At 44.1% G+C, this 17,599-nt stretch overlaps 1 protein-coding gene across 5 annotated transcripts in view; it reads right to left on the reverse strand.

The window, feature by feature from the left end:
* DOCK1 (dedicator of cytokinesis 1) overlaps positions 1 to 17,599 on the reverse strand; it is a 1,428,876-nt gene that overhangs the window by 266,610 nt on the left and 1,144,667 nt on the right. For all 5 annotated transcript variants that reach the window (XM_029610025.1, XM_029610029.1, XM_029610028.1 and 2 more), the window contains one exon: positions 14,869 to 14,959. In XM_029610025.1, coding sequence (XP_029465885.1) covers positions 14,869 to 14,959 — 91 coding nt within the window. The remainder of the gene's footprint in view (positions 1 to 14,868; positions 14,960 to 17,599) is intronic.

The following is a 17,599-nucleotide window of genomic DNA, read 5'->3' on the forward strand; positions in this document are numbered from 1 at the left end:
CACTCACAGGGAGCTGAGGAGAGCCCCTGGTGCTCAAGCATAGGACGGGAAGAGGGAGGAACCACCGTCTGAGGGTCCAACTGGACAGAAATGGGGGAAGCGGAGGACTGTGCCAGAAGAAAGGCTTGTAAGCCTTGAAAAAATTCCACAAAAGAAAAAGCAGCTGCCTAGGAGGAACTGGAGCTGGTTCCACAGAACTGCCCCTTGCCAGCGGAGTTGCCAATCAAGGGAGAACCAAGATCCGACATCCCCCCAGCCAAGGCTGAGGAAGACGCTGACAATGGTTAGAAGCCAGGTCAGACTGAGAAGCCCTATGACACGCAACACAAATAGGCTTAGGCTTCTTGCTTACCGGCTCCATTGCTGCATTAAACGTGTATCGGAATGGCTTGCGCTCAAAAATGAAATGCGCCTAGAAGAAAGTGCGGCAAGGCACATGCACAGCCTGTGCACCAAATTAAGTGTGTAAAAAAGTTGGTGCACATAAAAAGCTCACTCAAAAACCGAGCACACAACACGAGTGCAGAGCCAACACACCGCACACCGATGGCCTATAGAGGGCAGCAGAAAACGCACAAGAGCATGCAAAAATGGCCACCGCGGCATGCAAGAAAAAAGCCTAAGTGCGGGGCCTAGTCCACTGGGGGCTACTCAAACCGCCAGGCTGCCCAGTTCCCCAACCCCAACGGGAGCGGGAATGAACGTTGGCATGGTGTGCTGAGAACAGAGACCACAGGAAATTCTGAAACCCTTCTAACTGTCTCTGATACAGCTAAAACTTTCTCCTTACATTTTTTTAAACCTTACCTGAGCTCAACGCTTACCAGCTGAGTACAGAGATGGCCTCTGGCTGTGGGGGGAGAGGGCATCTGCCATCACTGCCGTGCTCAGCCTTCTGCACCCACTGCCTTTCAGCCGGGAAACCCAGCTACCAGAGCAAGGCACATCTTTGAGGGACCACAGAAATCACCTCAGGAATTCTCAACTGGGGGAGGAAGCTTTAGGTATCACTGCAGGAGAGCAGGGATTTTTCCTGAATTTAGAATTTCAAATTTCTCCTTTCAAAAAGCTCAAAGCAAATCCCCATAGGGAGATGGCATGTCCACCATTTGCTGGAGACAGAGAATACTGGCAAGCTGGGTCACTGCAGGGTTGTATAAAGCATACTGAGACCACTGCTTTTTAACATATTAATCCATGATCTAGAGATTGGATCAATGAATGAGGTGATCAAATTTGTTGATTATAAACATTTATTTAAAGTTGTTAAATCAAAAGAGGATTACGAAAAATTGCAGGAGGACCTTGCAAGAGTGGGAGACTGAGCATCCAAATGACAGATGGCATTTAATGTAGACAATTACAAAATGATGCATGCAGGGAAGAGCAATCCAAATTATAGCTACACAATGCAAGGTTCCACATTAGGAATCACCACCCAGGAAAAGAATCTAAGTGTCATTATGGATAATATGTTGAAATCCTCTGCTCAGTGTGTTGCAGCGGCCAAGAAAGCAAATAGAATACTAGGAATTATTAAGAAAGGAATGGAGAATAAAACAAAGGGTTTCATAATGCCTCAGTATCGCTCCATCATGAGGACTACACCTTTAGCATTGTATGCAATTCTGGTCACTGCATTTCAAAAAAGACATAGTAGAATTAGAAAAGGTACAGAGAAGGGTGACCAAAATGATAAAGGGGAAGGAATGAGTTACCTATTAGGAATGGCCAAATAGATTAGGGCTCTTCAGCATAGAGAAGAGACAGTTGAGGAGAGATATGATAGAATTGAGTAGTCCTGGGACAGTGGGTTCAATCGTGACAGTAAAGAGCATTGGAGTGATCGCATATGGGCCCTTGCCCAAGGGATGACCTCCAAGGTGGATGCCATGAGGCCGAGGACTTGAAGATAGTACCATACCTTGGTCATCAACCGTCGTAATTGTTCCATCAGTTTCCTTCTCCTCGGGGAGGGAGGAAGACTTTGTTCTGTTTGGTGTCAAAACAGGCCCCCAGGTACCCTAGGGATTGAGAGGGCTGCAGACTGCTCTTGACCCAACCGAGTTCCTGCAGTAGGCTCATGACTCTGCTGGTCATTTGCCGGCTATTTCCGAAGACTTTGCCCTGATCAGCCAGTCGTCCAGGTAAGGGTGTACCAAGATCCCTTCCTTTCTCAGTGTTGCCGCCACGACCACCATAATGTTGGAGAATGTTCTGGGGGCGGTTGCTAGGCTGAAAGGTAGCGCTTGGAAGTGGTAATGGGGACCCAGTATCGCAAAGCGTAGAAAACGCTGGTGATCTTGATGGACTGGAATGTGAAGGTAGGCTTCGGAGAGGTCCAGGGAGGTTAGAAACTCTCCTGGTTGTACTGCCATTATGACGGAACGAAGGGTCTCCATGCAGAAGTGTAGTATCCGCAGATGACGGGTGATGTGGCTTTTTCCACTGCGGGACCATCTCTATGGAATGCCATCCCCCCTGACCTCAGACAGGAACCTTGCTTACCAACATTCAGAAAAAGGCTAAAGACTTGGTTTTTTAGACAAGCCTTTCCTGATCATAACTGACTCTCCTAACTTTCTCACCAGAAAGACTTTCCTGATCATAACTGACTCTCCTAACTTTCTCACCAGAAAGACTACAACCACTTGTAAATTTCCCGCCAACACTATGTAAATAATTTATTCCTCTCATTGTTTCTGCCTAATTTATTCCTTCAACTCTTCTTCTCCTAGTTCCAACTTCCCCTGTTTTATTGTAACTTACTTCTTTTCTTTCAACACCTGTTTATCGTTCAAAGTTATCACTCCCCCTGTTTTCTGTAAACCAGCATGATGTGATTGTATCATGAATGCCGGTATAAAAAAGCTTTAAATAAAATAAATGTGCTTCAGATCCAAGATCCAAGATGGGTCGGAATGATCCTTCCTTCTTGGGAATGATAAAATAGATGAAATAGCGCCCCATATTTTGTTGGGGCGTGGGAACCGGAGTTATTGCCTTCAGACTGAGTAGTCTTGTCAGGGTGGTTTCTACTGCCAGTCTCTTGGTGTGGGAGTGGCAGGGTGACATCATAAATTTGTCTCAAGGAATACTGCGGAACTCCAGAGAGTAGCCTTCTCGAATGATGTTTAGTACCTATTTGTTGGACGTGATCTCGACCCATCTTTGGTAGAAGATGGCAAGTTGACCCCCTATTTCCTCTTCCTGTGGATGGATCGGCCCATTCTCATTGTGGAGCATCACTGGATCCTGCACCCAAGCCTGTTCCTCTCCTGGTCTGTCGGTTCCAAAAGGGCTGGGACCTTCCAGAGGGATGAAGTGCCTGGAACTGCGAGTTCCTGTAGAGTCTAAAGCATTGCAAGCCTCTGCCCTTGTTTCTTCTGGGTGAGGGACGCTGAGATATTTTATTCCTATCTTCTGGTAGCCGAGGCACTGGGGATTTGCCCCATTTGCTGGCTAACTTCTCCAATTCGCTTCCGAACAAGAGAGATCCTTTAAAGGACATTCTTGTGAGATTTGCTTTAGATGTCACGTTAACAGACCAATTTCTTAGCCTTAGTTGTCTTCTGGACCGGATGATATGCATCCTAGGGTACTGAAGGAATTAAAAAATGGTATGCATCCTAGGGTACTGAAGGAACTCAACAATGAAATTAAAAAAGGCTCCAGGGGCGATCCAGGTAACTATAGACCAGTCAGCCTGACTTCAGTGCTGGGAAAAATAGTGGAAACTATTCTCAAGATCAAAATCGTAGAGCATATAGAAAGACATGGTTTAATGGAACACAGTCAACATGGATTTACCCAAGGGAAGTCTTGCCTAACAAATTTGCTTCATTTTTTTGAAGGGGTTAATAAACATGTGGATAAAGGTGAACCACTAGATGTAGTGTATTTGGATTTTCAGAAGGCATTTGACAAAGTCCATCATGAGAGGCTTCTATGAAAACTAAAAAGTCCTGGGACAGGAGGCGATGTCCTTTAGTGGATTATAAACTGGTTAAAAGACAGGAAACAAAGAGTAGGATTAAATGGTCAATTTTCTCAGTCGAAAAGAGTAAACAGTGGAGTGCCTCAGGGATCTGTTCTTGGACCGCTGCTTTTCAATATATATATAAATGATCTGGAAAGGAATATGATGAGTGAGATTATCAAATTTGCGGATGATACAAAATTATTTAGAGTAGTTAAATCACAAGCGGACTGTGATACATTACAGGTGGACCTTGCAAGACTGGAAGATTGGGCATCCAAATGGCAGATGAAATTTAATTTGGACAAGTGCAAAGTGTTGCATATAGGGAAAAATAACCCTTGCTGTAGTTACACGATGTTTGGTTCCATATTAGGAACTACCACCCAGGAAAAAGATCTAGGCATCATAGTGGATAATACTTTAAAATCGTCAGCTCAGTGTGCTGCAGCAGTCAAAAAAGCAAACAGAATGTTAGGAATTATTAGGAAGGGAATGGTTAATAAAACGGAAAATGTCATAATGCCTCTATATCGCTCCATTGAGAGACCGCATCATGAATACTGTGTACAATTGTGATCGCCGCATCTAAAAAAAGATATAGTTGTGATGGAGAAAGTATAGAGAAGGGCAACCAAAATGATAAAGGGGATGGAACAGCTCCCATATGAGGAAAAGCTGAAGAGGTTAGGGCTGTTCAGCTTGGAGAAGAGATGGCTGAGGGGGGAAATGAAAGAGGTCTTTAAGATCATGAGAGATCTTGAACGAGTAGATGTGACTCGGTTTTTAACACTTTTGAATAATAGGAGGACTAGGGGGCATTCCATGAAGTTAGCAAGTAGCACATTTAAGACTTATCGGAGAAAATTCTTTTTCACTCAACGCACAATAAAGCTCTGGAATTTGTTGCCAGAGGATGTGGTTAGTGCAGTTAGTGTAGCTGGGTTCAAAAAAGGTTTGGAGAAATTCTTGAAGGAGAAGTCCATTAACGGCTATTAATCAAGTTTACTTAGGGAATAACCACTGCTATTAATTGCATCAGTAGCATGGGATCTTCTTAGTGTTTGGGTAATTGTCAGGTTCTTGTGGCCTGGTTTGGCCTCTGTTGGAAACAGGATGCTGGGCTTGATGGACCCATGGTCTGACACAGCATGGCAATTTCTTATGTTGGTGCTGCCACTACCGAGGCTACGCCTCTGACTGAGGCACGCACTAGGTCTGAGTTTGCATCTATCAGGAAGGCTGCTGCAGGTTCCATTGTCTCACCGGTATACGTTCTGGAGTTATTTGCCTCTCGAGAGGAGAAAGCAGGAACGTGCCATCAGTGCGCAGCAGGAAGCAATCTGCAGTGTCATTGCTGTTGCGTCGAAGGCCTGCTTAAGGATGGATTCCAATCATCTATCCTGAGTATCCTTCAATGCAGTCCCTCCCTCAATAGGAATCGTTCGCTTTCAGACGGCACAGACCATGGCGTCCACTTTCAGGAAATGAAGGCGTTCCTTGGTTTCTGATTCTAGGGGATAAAGGGATTCCAAGGCCAGACCCCCTTTGAAGCTGGCCTCCGGGACAACCCACTCCAGGTCAATTAGTTCCTAGATGGCTTCCATCATTGGGAAGTAGCATGAGGCTTTACGAAGGAACACCAGGATGGGGGTTCTTCTTTGTTTCCACCATCGGGTCCGTACCTGGAATACCCAGTCTTCAGAGTCTGGGAAACAAAGGCTGGTAGTTCATCCTTGTGGAAGACGTAAAGCATGGTTCAGTATGGTTCCAGGCCTGGAGAAATTTCTCCTTCTTCCAGGGAATCGCCATCATCATCTGAGGTGTCTGGGTCCCTGTCAGGGCAATTCTTGGTTAGGCGAAGCATTCCTCGAGGCATCTGAGTAGAGCCGGGAGGATCTTATGCTTTCGGCAGGGGTTGAGCCCGGGGTGCAGCTGGGGCTGATTGCGCCTGAACGAAGGCTTGTAGCCCTTAGAAAAATTCTAACCAGGAGAAGGTCCCTGGATCCATGTTAACCCCAGGGGGAGTCAGCATAGGAGCCCCTGAAGCGCCCTCTTGTGGAAAGGCCATCTCAGAGATGCATAGATCCGGGGAGCTATCGTCTGTAATAGTTCCAGACCCATCCCTCGACATTGAGGTACCAGGCTTTGGTTCCCCCTGGGCTTCCTCGCAATGCTGGCACAGGCAGGACTCCAGTTCTGGCTGCATGGCTCTTATGTGGCAGGCTGTGCAAAGAGAGTGCCTTCTGGCCTTCTTGGGTGCCGGTGCCATTGCCTGTAGCTTCAATGCACACTTGTAGTTTACCAGGGACGCCTCTGCATGAAATGATTTTATTTCTTTCTCTATAAGTTTTTTTCCAAGGAGGATTTGTAATACTTCTCCTGGCCTTGAATTCTTGATGATAGGACTGTCTCAGTAATGCCCAATATTGTATCCATTTTATTTATGTGACTTCAATAAATGGTCCCTTTATGCAGATTGTGGCCTTGTTGCTCTTACTTATCATGTTTTGTATTTTTACTTTAGGTGATCAGTTTTAACTTAGGTTATCTTTTCCTTTCCTGAACCCCATGATATATATATGATGGGGTTCAGGAAAGGAAAAGATGTGGAAATGGATATATATATATATATATAGCAAGCAGCAAAAAGACAACAAGGTGGAATCGGTAAAAAATGGACTTTATTGAATCTTGCCCTGATCTGATCTGTATACCCCCCTCCCCTCTCCCCTCTCCCCCTCCCTTCCCGGTGTTACAACAGCCAATCATTAATATAAGGCTAAAAGCAATGTGCTATGCATGTGCGATTTCCTTATGGACCCTGTTAGTACATCAAAGCAAACCTGAAATATATTATATAATATCATGAAGTAAAGTCCTGCTCCCGAAGAAACGATCCACCCAATGAGGTCTGTGGTTAAGGCAGAGAGAGGTACTCCCAGGTCTTATGATATTGGGCTATCCTGTTTCGCCTGTGGGTCGTCAAGTAATCTAATCGCTGATGCTGGCGCAGCAGTGTCTGGACCTCTGCCACGGCTGGTAAAAGATTAGACTTCCAGTGTCTGGCGACTTGAGAGCATGTTTTTGCATGTTTCTATTTCAGATTTGCTTTGATGTACTAACAGGGTCCATAAGGAAATCGCACACGCATAGCACATTGCTTTTAGCCTTATATTAATGATTGGCTGTTGTAACACCGGGAAGGGAGGGGGGAGGGGAGGGGGGTATACAGATCAGAGCACTTACATGCTAAAGTTTAAGGAAAGTTAATTGTTGCTGAATATTTTGTTAACAAGCAGGCTGGAGACATTACTTGCATAATATATCATGTACGACTGTTTTGATGTCCCTGCGTACTTGTACATCGCTTTTGTCCACTATTATGTTCTGATTAAAAGTAATAAACTTTAAAAAAAAATGGTAATAGTAGTAGTAATATAAGGTATCTGTGAATGATAATGGTGCCACACAGAAGGATGAGAGCAATAAAAGACAATCTAGGAAACAATAAAGAAAAAAAGACAGAAGAGAGATCAGGAACTGGAGGAGATGGAGGCTGAGTTATTTGCCTATGTGGAGATGGATATATATAATTATGTGTATCTGTGTATCTGTACAGCACACAAGTGCTGTACAGATAGACACAAGAGACATCATATATATATGATGGGGTTCAGGAAAGGAAAAGATAACCCAAGTTAAAACTGACCACAACATGATAAGTAAGAGCAACAAGGCCACGATCTGCATAAAGGGAACATTTATTGAAATCACAGAAATAAAATGGATACAATATTGGGCATTACTGAGAGAGTCCTATCATCAAGAATTCAAGGCCAGGAGAAATATTACAAATCCTCCTTGGAAAAAAACATAGAGAAAGAAATAAAATCATTTCATGCAGAGGTGTCCCTGCTAAACAACTACCTCAAAGAATAGAGGATACCAAAAATAATCAGAAAAATCCATCAAGGTGAAACATGCTGCACTAATAGAAGATGACCTTAAATTCATACACTCCAATAACAAAATGAACACAGCAGCAGAAGCACTAAAGATGTTGAGTTATAAAGAAAACAGAAATAAGAGACATCAAAATAAAACATTTAAACAAAACTCTAAACTATTTTAAAGGGAACTGGGAAAGAACATCAACCAAAGCTGAAATAAAAATGTTTTGGAGAAATTTATGAGAATCCTATAGAACATAACAGAGAAGCAGAATGGACACTGAGCACACAGGAGAACATGGAAAAGGCAAACATCAAAACTATGGAATGATCTGAAGTAACAACAAAAGCACTTGAAACCAGGTTAAGAACCCCAAAATGGAAAATGTTGGTGTGCTCAAGTTTTGGATTAAACAAGTAACATCTCTTTATCAAGACCTAGCAAACTACAAAATTCAACTGATCAGACCACCAAAACACACATCACAAAATTATTAGGAAAGGAATGAAGAATAAAAAAGGGAATTATAATAATACCTCTGCATTGCTCCATGGTGCAACTGCACCGAGAGTACTGTGTGCAATTCTGATTGCTTTATCTCAAAAAGATATAGTGGAACTGGAAAAGGTTCAGTGAATGGTGACCAAAATGATAAAGGGGATGGAATGGCTTCCCTATGAGGAAAAGCTATAACGGTTAGGGCTCTTCAGCTTGAAGAAGGGAAAGCTAAGGGAAGATGATATAGAGAGCTATAAAATCATGAATGGAGTGGAATGAGTAAATGAAAATTGATCATTTACTCTTTCAGAAAATTAGATAAGGGGACATACCATGAATTTTACAACAATTCAGAGAAACTTTTTTTTTCACTCAATTTACAATTAAGTTCTGGAATTTATTGCTTGAGAATATGGTAAAGGCAGTTAGAGTAGCATGGTTTAAAAAAATTTACTCGTGTAAATCAAAGGACTGCAACCACTATTCTAATAACAAAAATGAAAAAACAATTTAGTACAGTAAAACCTATAGAAGACTTTGTTTATTTTATTTATTTTATTTGGTGCTTTTCTATACCGGCATTCATGATACAATCATATCATGCCGGTTTACATGGAACGGGGGTACAATAACCTTAGATATTAACAAAGCGAATAGAAGCAGAAGTTACAATAAAACAGGGGTGCTGGAACTGGGGGAAGAGGAAGACAAAGCATAAGTAATTCAATGGTAAGAAGAGCAATTATTTACATTGTGCTGAATGTACAGTAATGATTGCTATGTTGATTCAGTGAGTTTCTGGAAAGGTTTGTTATAACAAATAATCACTCTATAAACATTGGAAGTGAACATAGCATTAAACACTCAAGCTACATAAACCTTCAACATTTTTGAATGGTGTTACTTGTTTTGGACCCTGAAGATTCCAAGACTGTATGAATACACACTTGCATTGCACTTTGATAACTTTAGACTGATATTAGCTATATGTTTTTTGGTGTAGGTTGTATGAAGGTGAGAGAAAGATGTGTGTTGTAGTATGGTGAGTACATGTGTTTGATGATTGAGTGATGTGGTCTATTTTATTTGATACATTTATTGATGTTATGGGGTCTTTTTAAGAGATTTTGAAGTCAAATATATATTGTGACAGATTATTAACAGTTAAAAAATGTTTTTTATGCCTAAATATATGAAGGCTGTATGATAGTGTGATTATTTGCTATACGTCTTCTGTAGGTTTTACTATTCTATATTGGTTTTTAATTTTTTTTTTTTTTTAAAGTTTAGACAATTTTATGGAGGAAAAGTCCATAAACTGTTATTAATCAGATAGAACTGGGAAAAGCAGCTGCTTATCCCTGGGCATAAGCACTATGAAATTTATCTATTTAGGATCCTGCCAGGTACTTGTGACCTAGAAACAGGATGGTGGGCTTGATGGAATGTTGGTCTGACCTAGTGTGGCAGTTTTTATGCTCTAACACTTCTCCTTTCAAAGGGACGCCCAAGTAACTCCCCCCAAAACTACTAACCAATAGCTTGTCTACCTACAATCTACACAATGTTCATTGAAGTACATGCAGATATGATCACATAAAGTTTATCATTATCATGGGGACAGAACAGAAGGAGCATATGGAACCCAAGGCCAGTTGACATTGAACAAAGCCATCATGGTGAACTGTAAGAACAACAAAAGTCTCATTATTCTGCCTAAATCCTTTTCATTTAAATTTCTGGAGCAGTTACAAGATAGCAAATGTTGCTTACCTGTAACAGGTGTTCTCACAGGACAGCAGGATGTTAGTCCTCACATATGGGTGACATTACAGGATGGAGCCAGATTACGGAACACTTTTGTCAAAGTTTCTAGAACTTTGATTGGCCCCTACTGGGCATGCCCAGCATGGCACTAACCCTGCAGCCAGCAGGGATCCCCCTTCAGTCTTGTTTAAAAAGCTACAGGAAGGACCGAAAAATAAAATAAGAAACGTAACGAACCCAACACCGCGGGGCGGCTGGTGGGTTTCGTGAGGACTACCATCCTGCTGTCCTGTGAGAACACCTGTTACAGGTAAGCAATATTTGCTTTCTCACAGGACAAGCAGGATGGTAGTCCTCACATATGGGTGAGTATCGAGCTGAGGATGTCCGAGTATGCACCAAATGTACCCAGGTGTGCAAGGCACTAGGACTGGGGTGAAATTTGGCCGAGGGCATCCTCAACCCTACCGGGCAGGAGAAGGGTGTTGGTACATTAAGTTGTGAATAGGTTATGCAGGTCAGATTGGCCAAAGATAGAATCTTGTCTTCCGGTCTTGTCCAAGCAATAATGGGCTGTAAAGGTATGGAGAGAACTCCAGGTGGCAGCCCTGCAAATGTCAGGAAGTGGCACCGATGGTAGGTGTGCTACTGAAGTCTCCTTAGTCCTCACAGAGTGTGCTTTAAGGATATGCAGTCCGCTACCAGGAGGAGAGAGTCTGCTTACCCACAGGCTGCCCCAATTTAATGGAATGGAAAGAGACAAACAATTGAGTGCTTTTCCTGTGGGCAGCTGTACAGTCTAGGTAGAACACTAGAGCCCGTTTACAGTCAAGTATGCAGAGCCTGCTCTCCAGGATTGGAATGGGGTCTGGGAGAAAAGGTAGGTAGTATAATGGATTGATTGAGATGAAACTCTGATACTACCTTAGGCAAGAACTTAGGGCGAGTGCAGATTACAGCCCGGTCTTGCAGAAGTTTAGTGTAAGGCGTATAGGTAACTAGGGCCTGTAACTCACTAACTCTGCGAGCCGAAATTCACAGGATTGGAGAGGCTCAAATGGTGGTTTCATGAGCCGACCCAAAACCAGGTTGAAGTCCCAAGAAGCGGCCGGAGGACGCAGTGGAGGCTTGAGGTGAAGCAAGCCCTTCAGAAAATGTGTTACAAGGGGTTGTACTGATATGGGAACATCCCCGACACTTTTATGGAAGGCGGCCACCGCACTAAAATGCATTCTGATGGAGGAAGTTTTTAGACCTGACTCCGACAAGTGCCAGAGATAGTCCAGAAACTTTGTGATTGGACAGGTAAAGGGGTCAAGGGATTGAGAAGAGCACCATGACTGAAACCTGTTCCATTTATAAAGGTAGGATTTTCTCGTGGAAGACTTATGTGAAGCAATCAGGACACGGGAAACTGATTCAGAAAGGTTAAGTGACTGAAGGATTAACCTTTCAACATCCATGCAGTCAGGGACAAGGATTGAAGATTGGTGTGGTGCAGGCACCCGTCGTTTTGCGTAATCAGAAGTGGATCCTTTCCCAAGGGAATGTACCTGCGAATGGAGAGATCCTGAAGTATTGGAAACCATGCTTTGCGGTTTTGAGGTGACGCAAAGAGGTCTATTTGAGAGTAACCCCACTGTTGGAAGATCAAGTCCGCTATTGAGGGGTTGAGAAACCACTCGTGCGGTTGAAAGGTGCGACTTAGCTTGTCTGCCAATACACTGTCCACTCCCGGCGAGTAGGTGGCTCTGAGGTACATCGAGTGGGAGAGGGCCTCCTCCCATACCTGCGCAGCTTCCTGACACAGGAGGTAGGAGCCCGTGTCTCCCTGTTTGTTGATGTACCACATGGCCACCTGGTTGTCTGTCTGAATCAGGATGACTTGGTTGGAGAGACGATCCTGAAAAACTGAGAGCATATCTGATTGCTCGAAGCTCCAGGAAATTGATTTGGTGTTTGGCTTCCTCTGGAGACCAAGTTCCTTGTGTCTGCAGATTGGCCACATGGGCTCCCCAACAGAGGTTCGAAGCATCGGTGGTGAGAGTTATTTGAGGGTCTGGAGCCCGGAAGGGCAAGCCTTGGAGGAGATTGATCTGATTTTTCCACCAGGCGAGAGACCGATGGAGTGAGTCAGAGATGTGGACAATGGTCGACAGGGGCTGAATGCATTGAGTCCATTGTGACCTTAGAGTCCACTGCATGACTCTCATGGCTAGGAGGGCCATTGGGGTGACCTGAACTGAGGAAGCCATGTGTCCCAGTAGGATGAGAAAGTGGCAAGCAGTCGTGTAGTGCTGAGACTGCAGCTGGTGTGCAAGAGAGACGAGAGTGAGAACTCGTTGTCGAGGTAGAAAAGCTTTTGCCGCAAGGTGTCCAAGTCTGCCCCTATGAATGATAAGGTTTGAGATGGGACTAAGTAGGATTTGTCATAGTTGACGAGAAATCCTAGCGAAATCAGAGTGTGTAAGGTAAGATGTAGGGACGACAGAGCAGTTTCCTGAGTGGGAGCCTTGACCAACCAATCATCTAGATAGGGGTAAACGTGAACACCTAGATAGGGGTAAACGTGAACATGGTGCGATTGCAGTCCGGGTACCGATGGAACCCCGACGCCATGGCCATGAAAAATTTGAGCCGCGGTACGGTCGATGGCCAGTAGACCACGAGGGCCAAACTCGATGGGAATCAACCAAAACGGGTAGAAAGCTTACCGGAGTACCGTGGCTTGAAAAAATTGAAAGAGGGACCCCTGTGGGGTAAGAAAAGTTGTAGTAATTCCGTGAGGAAACTTCCTGTCAGGAATCTCTGTGGAGCTCCTTAACCACGTGGCTACTGCTGCACGGAAAAAAGAAGACTGAAGGGGGACCCCTGCTGGCTGCAGGGTTGGTGCCATGCTGGGTATGCCCAGAAGGGGCCAGTCAAAGTTCTAGAAACTTTGACAAAAGTGTTCCGTGATTGGGCTCCATCCTGTGATGTCACCCATATGTGAGGACTACCATCCTGCTTGTCCTGTGAGAAACAGTATATCCTCCTGTGTTACAAATGGGAAGAGAGATCTCATGTGAACAAGGGATGAGACAGGTAGGTTGGGAGGTATGGAAAATATTTCAAAGCATTCAGCATCAAGAAATTCTCCTGCCTGGTCCTCTTAGGACAGACCTCCATAACATCATAGTCGTGGACATTGGACTGAGACAAAGGACTAGATCAATGTCGAAACATCAATACTGGAGTTCATTCCTTAGCCTTGATAGCTTTCACTTTCACACTTAGACCTATTATACCTGCTTATAATTTAATCTAAATAAATGCCTTAGTTTAGGGGACAATTTAAGTATTATGATAATACTATTCAACCTGTGAAAATAAGGGCTTCCATAAATGACTCGTAGATTTGTTACAAGTGAAATAGGGAAATCACTTATGTATATATTTTTAATTTGCTTGTGTTATGTTTGATGTTGTATTCCATATGATTTTTTAGATGTTACCTTTCTGATTCGTACCAAGCAGTTCTTGGAGGCAGAGGAATATAAAATGTGCAAACAAACATTCAAGAGATAAGGAGGAATGCAGTTTTTCATTGTTGTCATTTATCAGGAAGTGCATTTTGCCAAATTCTGAAGATATCTGTCCGTGAAGCAGACACAATCTAAGGGGCCAATGCAATAAGGTGCGCAAGGAGTTTTGTGCACAAAACATGTGCATGCAGAACTGTGTATCCTATTTAGCCCACAACAGCTCCCTCACATGGAAATCCCATGATAATGAAGACATTGGCTATTACCCCATAATGTTTTTAATTTGTATTTCAATTCAGCAAATGAAGTAAACTGAAATAAACATTAAACGAATTGAAAACGCCTCAAAATCCCCATAAAACTCAGGTTTTCTTGGTGCTGGAAATTTCACTTTTGGTTAGAAAAGGAATGTTAGTGTTAGTCAAAAGGCAGAAGCAGGCATTCTGAGAGACTCCCCTGCTCCCCAAAGTTTAAAATGAGCATTCAGTCTATGCTGAGCGTACATTTTAACTCAGATTTCATTGCACATTTTCCAATCAACACGCTATTTTTTTAAAGTCCCGATGCATTAGCATACCATTAGCTTACTGCATGAAGAAACTGTGCCATCCATTGCTCCTTCCATGTGAAAGGGGCCAACCAATGGCACCAGTAGCCCCTGTCACATGGTAAGGGCAACGGGCCACCGGCGCCATTTTGATTCCTGGCAGGCCCAACGGCCCGAGAGTGGAAGATCGCTCCCAGGACCCCCACTGGACCACCAGGGCTTTCAGTAAGTCTTGGGGGGAGGGGATCGGGATGGTGGGGGGGGGGGGGAGGGTTGTAATTAAGTAAATTTGAAGGGTTGGGTGGTTTGGGGATTTGTTTTATTTTTTTTTTATAAATGTGCCCCTCCCCCCATGCTAACCCGAAAAATTATTTTTCCCCGAAATTTTGGGGAAAGCCCGATTGTTTTTCGGGTCCTCTGATCCATGCCAAATTGGACAATTTCGTTGAAATTTTCCAATTCAGCAAAAACGAATGCACATCTCTATAAAACACTCTTCTTCAAGAACAATTTTTTATAGCAAAGTAATCATAACCCCCCCAGACTCAAAAGTGCCGGATTTGAATTGGCAGGATTCTGAAAACACAGATTTTTAGTACCTTAAGAAGTTTTGCATGCAGCAACAATGTGTACGCAGCTTCTGTGTAGTTATCACACTCCTTGTGCAGGTCACACAGCTTGTACAAATACCTGAGACAATAAAATAGAATCGGTCCTTAAAATGTCATGAAACAATTTGTGTTGATGATCAAGACATCTAAACTTTAAGTTCTTACAAGTTTTAAAGCCTATGCCAAAAGGTTTTACATGCAAAAATGGGCTTTTGAAAATTGCTATAATATATGCTACTTTTACATGCACAACACTCATATGAAAATTACCTCTAAATTATCTACTTGCATTATTTTCTTTACCTTAAAACCTAACATTATTTTCACAATGTTTAGTCTCTCTACTTTAAATCAGAAAGTACCCACTGATTTCCCTGTCAAACTTGCTGGTCCAGTATGTATTTGCTTCCACTTAATTAGCAGGTTGTTCCATATTTTCATGCTTCTGCTTGTCAATTTCACACCAAGATGCTATGCAACACTGAGGAGAAGAGTCCAGGTCCGCATGAACACATAACAACCACCTCTCCCCTGCCCCTACAAAACTTAATTTATGCATCCAAAACAGACGCAAAAAGATGCCTGCCTAATTTTATGCTTCATTAATTACTGAAAATTGGAAATCGAATGGTATTTGCATAGCAACATAGTAAATTACAGCAGCGAGAGAGAGAGACAAATTATCTCATCTGATCTTCCCAGTTGAGATTTTCTCTCTCCCGTTTTTTTTACCATTTTTGAGTATATGAGTATATAGAGGTCAATATTCAGCATCACGGCATGTGGAACATTTATCTGGGGAAAGTTATGTGCATAACTTGTCCTGGATATTCAGCAGGACTTACACATACAAGTCTAATGCTGAATATACTCAGATAAAGTTACGTGCATAACTTTGTCTAGGTAAAATTTGGACCTCTATTTTTCTGAACAGACAAATGCACATAACTTAACTCAGCCAGAGCAAATATCTGCACTGGGTAAAATTAAGCCCTTCTCCCAGAATGCCTCCATCGACATCCCTTTTTGTCTGGATAAATTTGCATATGGAAAATTGCACACACAAAATGTTGAGATTACTTACCTGATAATCTCCTTTTTCTTAGTGTAGACAGATGGACTCAGAACGAATGGGTATAGTATCCGCATGCTAGCAGTTGGAGACGGATCTGACGTCAGCACGGGTGTATATATACCCCCATAGGAAGCGTAGCAACTTAGTAATCTTCCTTGCAAAAGCAGTTATGGATGTGTGTACTGACGCTCAGTGAAAAGTGAAACAGGATTCCCCTGACCGATTGATAGTAGCTGGAGACCGCCAGCATTCCCAACCGGAAGGCGTTGACACCTGGTAGAGTGTACGCTCTTATGGAAACAGATGACATGGCTTACCTTGTACACAGGCAGCTGGGCGGGATGCTGAGTCCATCTGTCTTCACTAAGGAAAAGGAGATTATCAGGTAAGTAATCTCAACATTTCCTGGCGTCCGCCAGTAAATCCATGTCCGGAATCCCCCAGTGATCCACAATCATCTGGAAGGCTGTGGGTGACAGCTGCCACTCTCCCGGGTTTAGGCTTTCTCTGCTGAGGAAGTCTGCCGTGGTGTTGTCCTTCCCGGCAATGTGGACGGCGGAGATGTCCTGAAGATTCGCCTCTGCCCAAGCCATCAGTGGGGCGATCTCCAGAGATACTTGTCGGCTTCTGGTTCCGCCCTGACGGTTGATGTATGCCACCGTGGTGGCGTTGTCGGACATCACTCTGACTGCTCTGTTCTTCAGTTTGTGAGCAAATCGAAGGCATGCCAATCGGACTGCCCGAGCCTCTAGACGGTTGATGTTCCATGCTCACTCTTCTCTGTGCCACCGCCCTTGTGCGGTGAGTCCTTCGCAGTGTGCTCCCCAGCCGCTCAGGCTGGCATCTGTGGTGAGCAGAGTCCACATGGGGGAGGACATCCTCGACCCCTTGCTCATGTGGTCGGACTGCAGCCATCACCGTAACTGTGTCCAGACTCTGGCAGGCAGAGGTAGATGTGTGGAATAGTTCCGTAGACGAGGGCTCCAGCGAGAGAGCAGGGAGTGTTGCAGAGGTCTCATATGGGCCCTTGCCCAAGGTACCACTTCCAGGGTGGATGCCATGAGACCGAGAACCTGCAGATAATCCCAAGCTATGGGCCGACTGGCTCCCATCAAGTACTGGATACGCGTCTGAAGTTTCAACCTTCTCTTGGTAGTGAGACTGACAGTGTCTGCCTGGGTGTCGAACTGCACTCCCAGGTATTCCAGTGACTGGGAAGGCTGTAGGCAACTCTTGCTGAGGTTGATTACCCAGCCCAAGCTTTCCAGAAGGGCGATCACTCTGTCGGTTGTCCGATGGCTCTCCTCTCGTGACTTCGCCCTGATCAGCCAGTCGTCTAGGTAGGGATGGACCAGAATTCCTTCCCGTCTGAGTGCCGCTGCTACCACTACGACCACCTTGGTGAAGGTCCGCGTTGAATTGGCCAACCCAAAGGGCAGAGCCCGGAACTGGAAGTGGCGTCCTAGAACCTTGAAGCGTAGGTAGCGCTGATGATCCGGATGGATCGGGATATGCAGGTAGGCTTCCGACAAGTCTAAGGCCGTGAGGAATTCTCCTGGCTGTACTGCGGTCTTGACGGAGCGCAGAGTTTCCATGCGAAACCTCGGGACCCTTAAGTATCGATTGACTGACTTGAGGTCCAAT

Source organism: Rhinatrema bivittatum, chromosome 7 (assembly GCF_901001135.1).
Source record: "Rhinatrema bivittatum chromosome 7, aRhiBiv1.1, whole genome shotgun sequence".
Classification (NCBI taxonomy): domain Eukaryota; kingdom Metazoa; phylum Chordata; class Amphibia; order Gymnophiona; family Rhinatrematidae; genus Rhinatrema; species Rhinatrema bivittatum.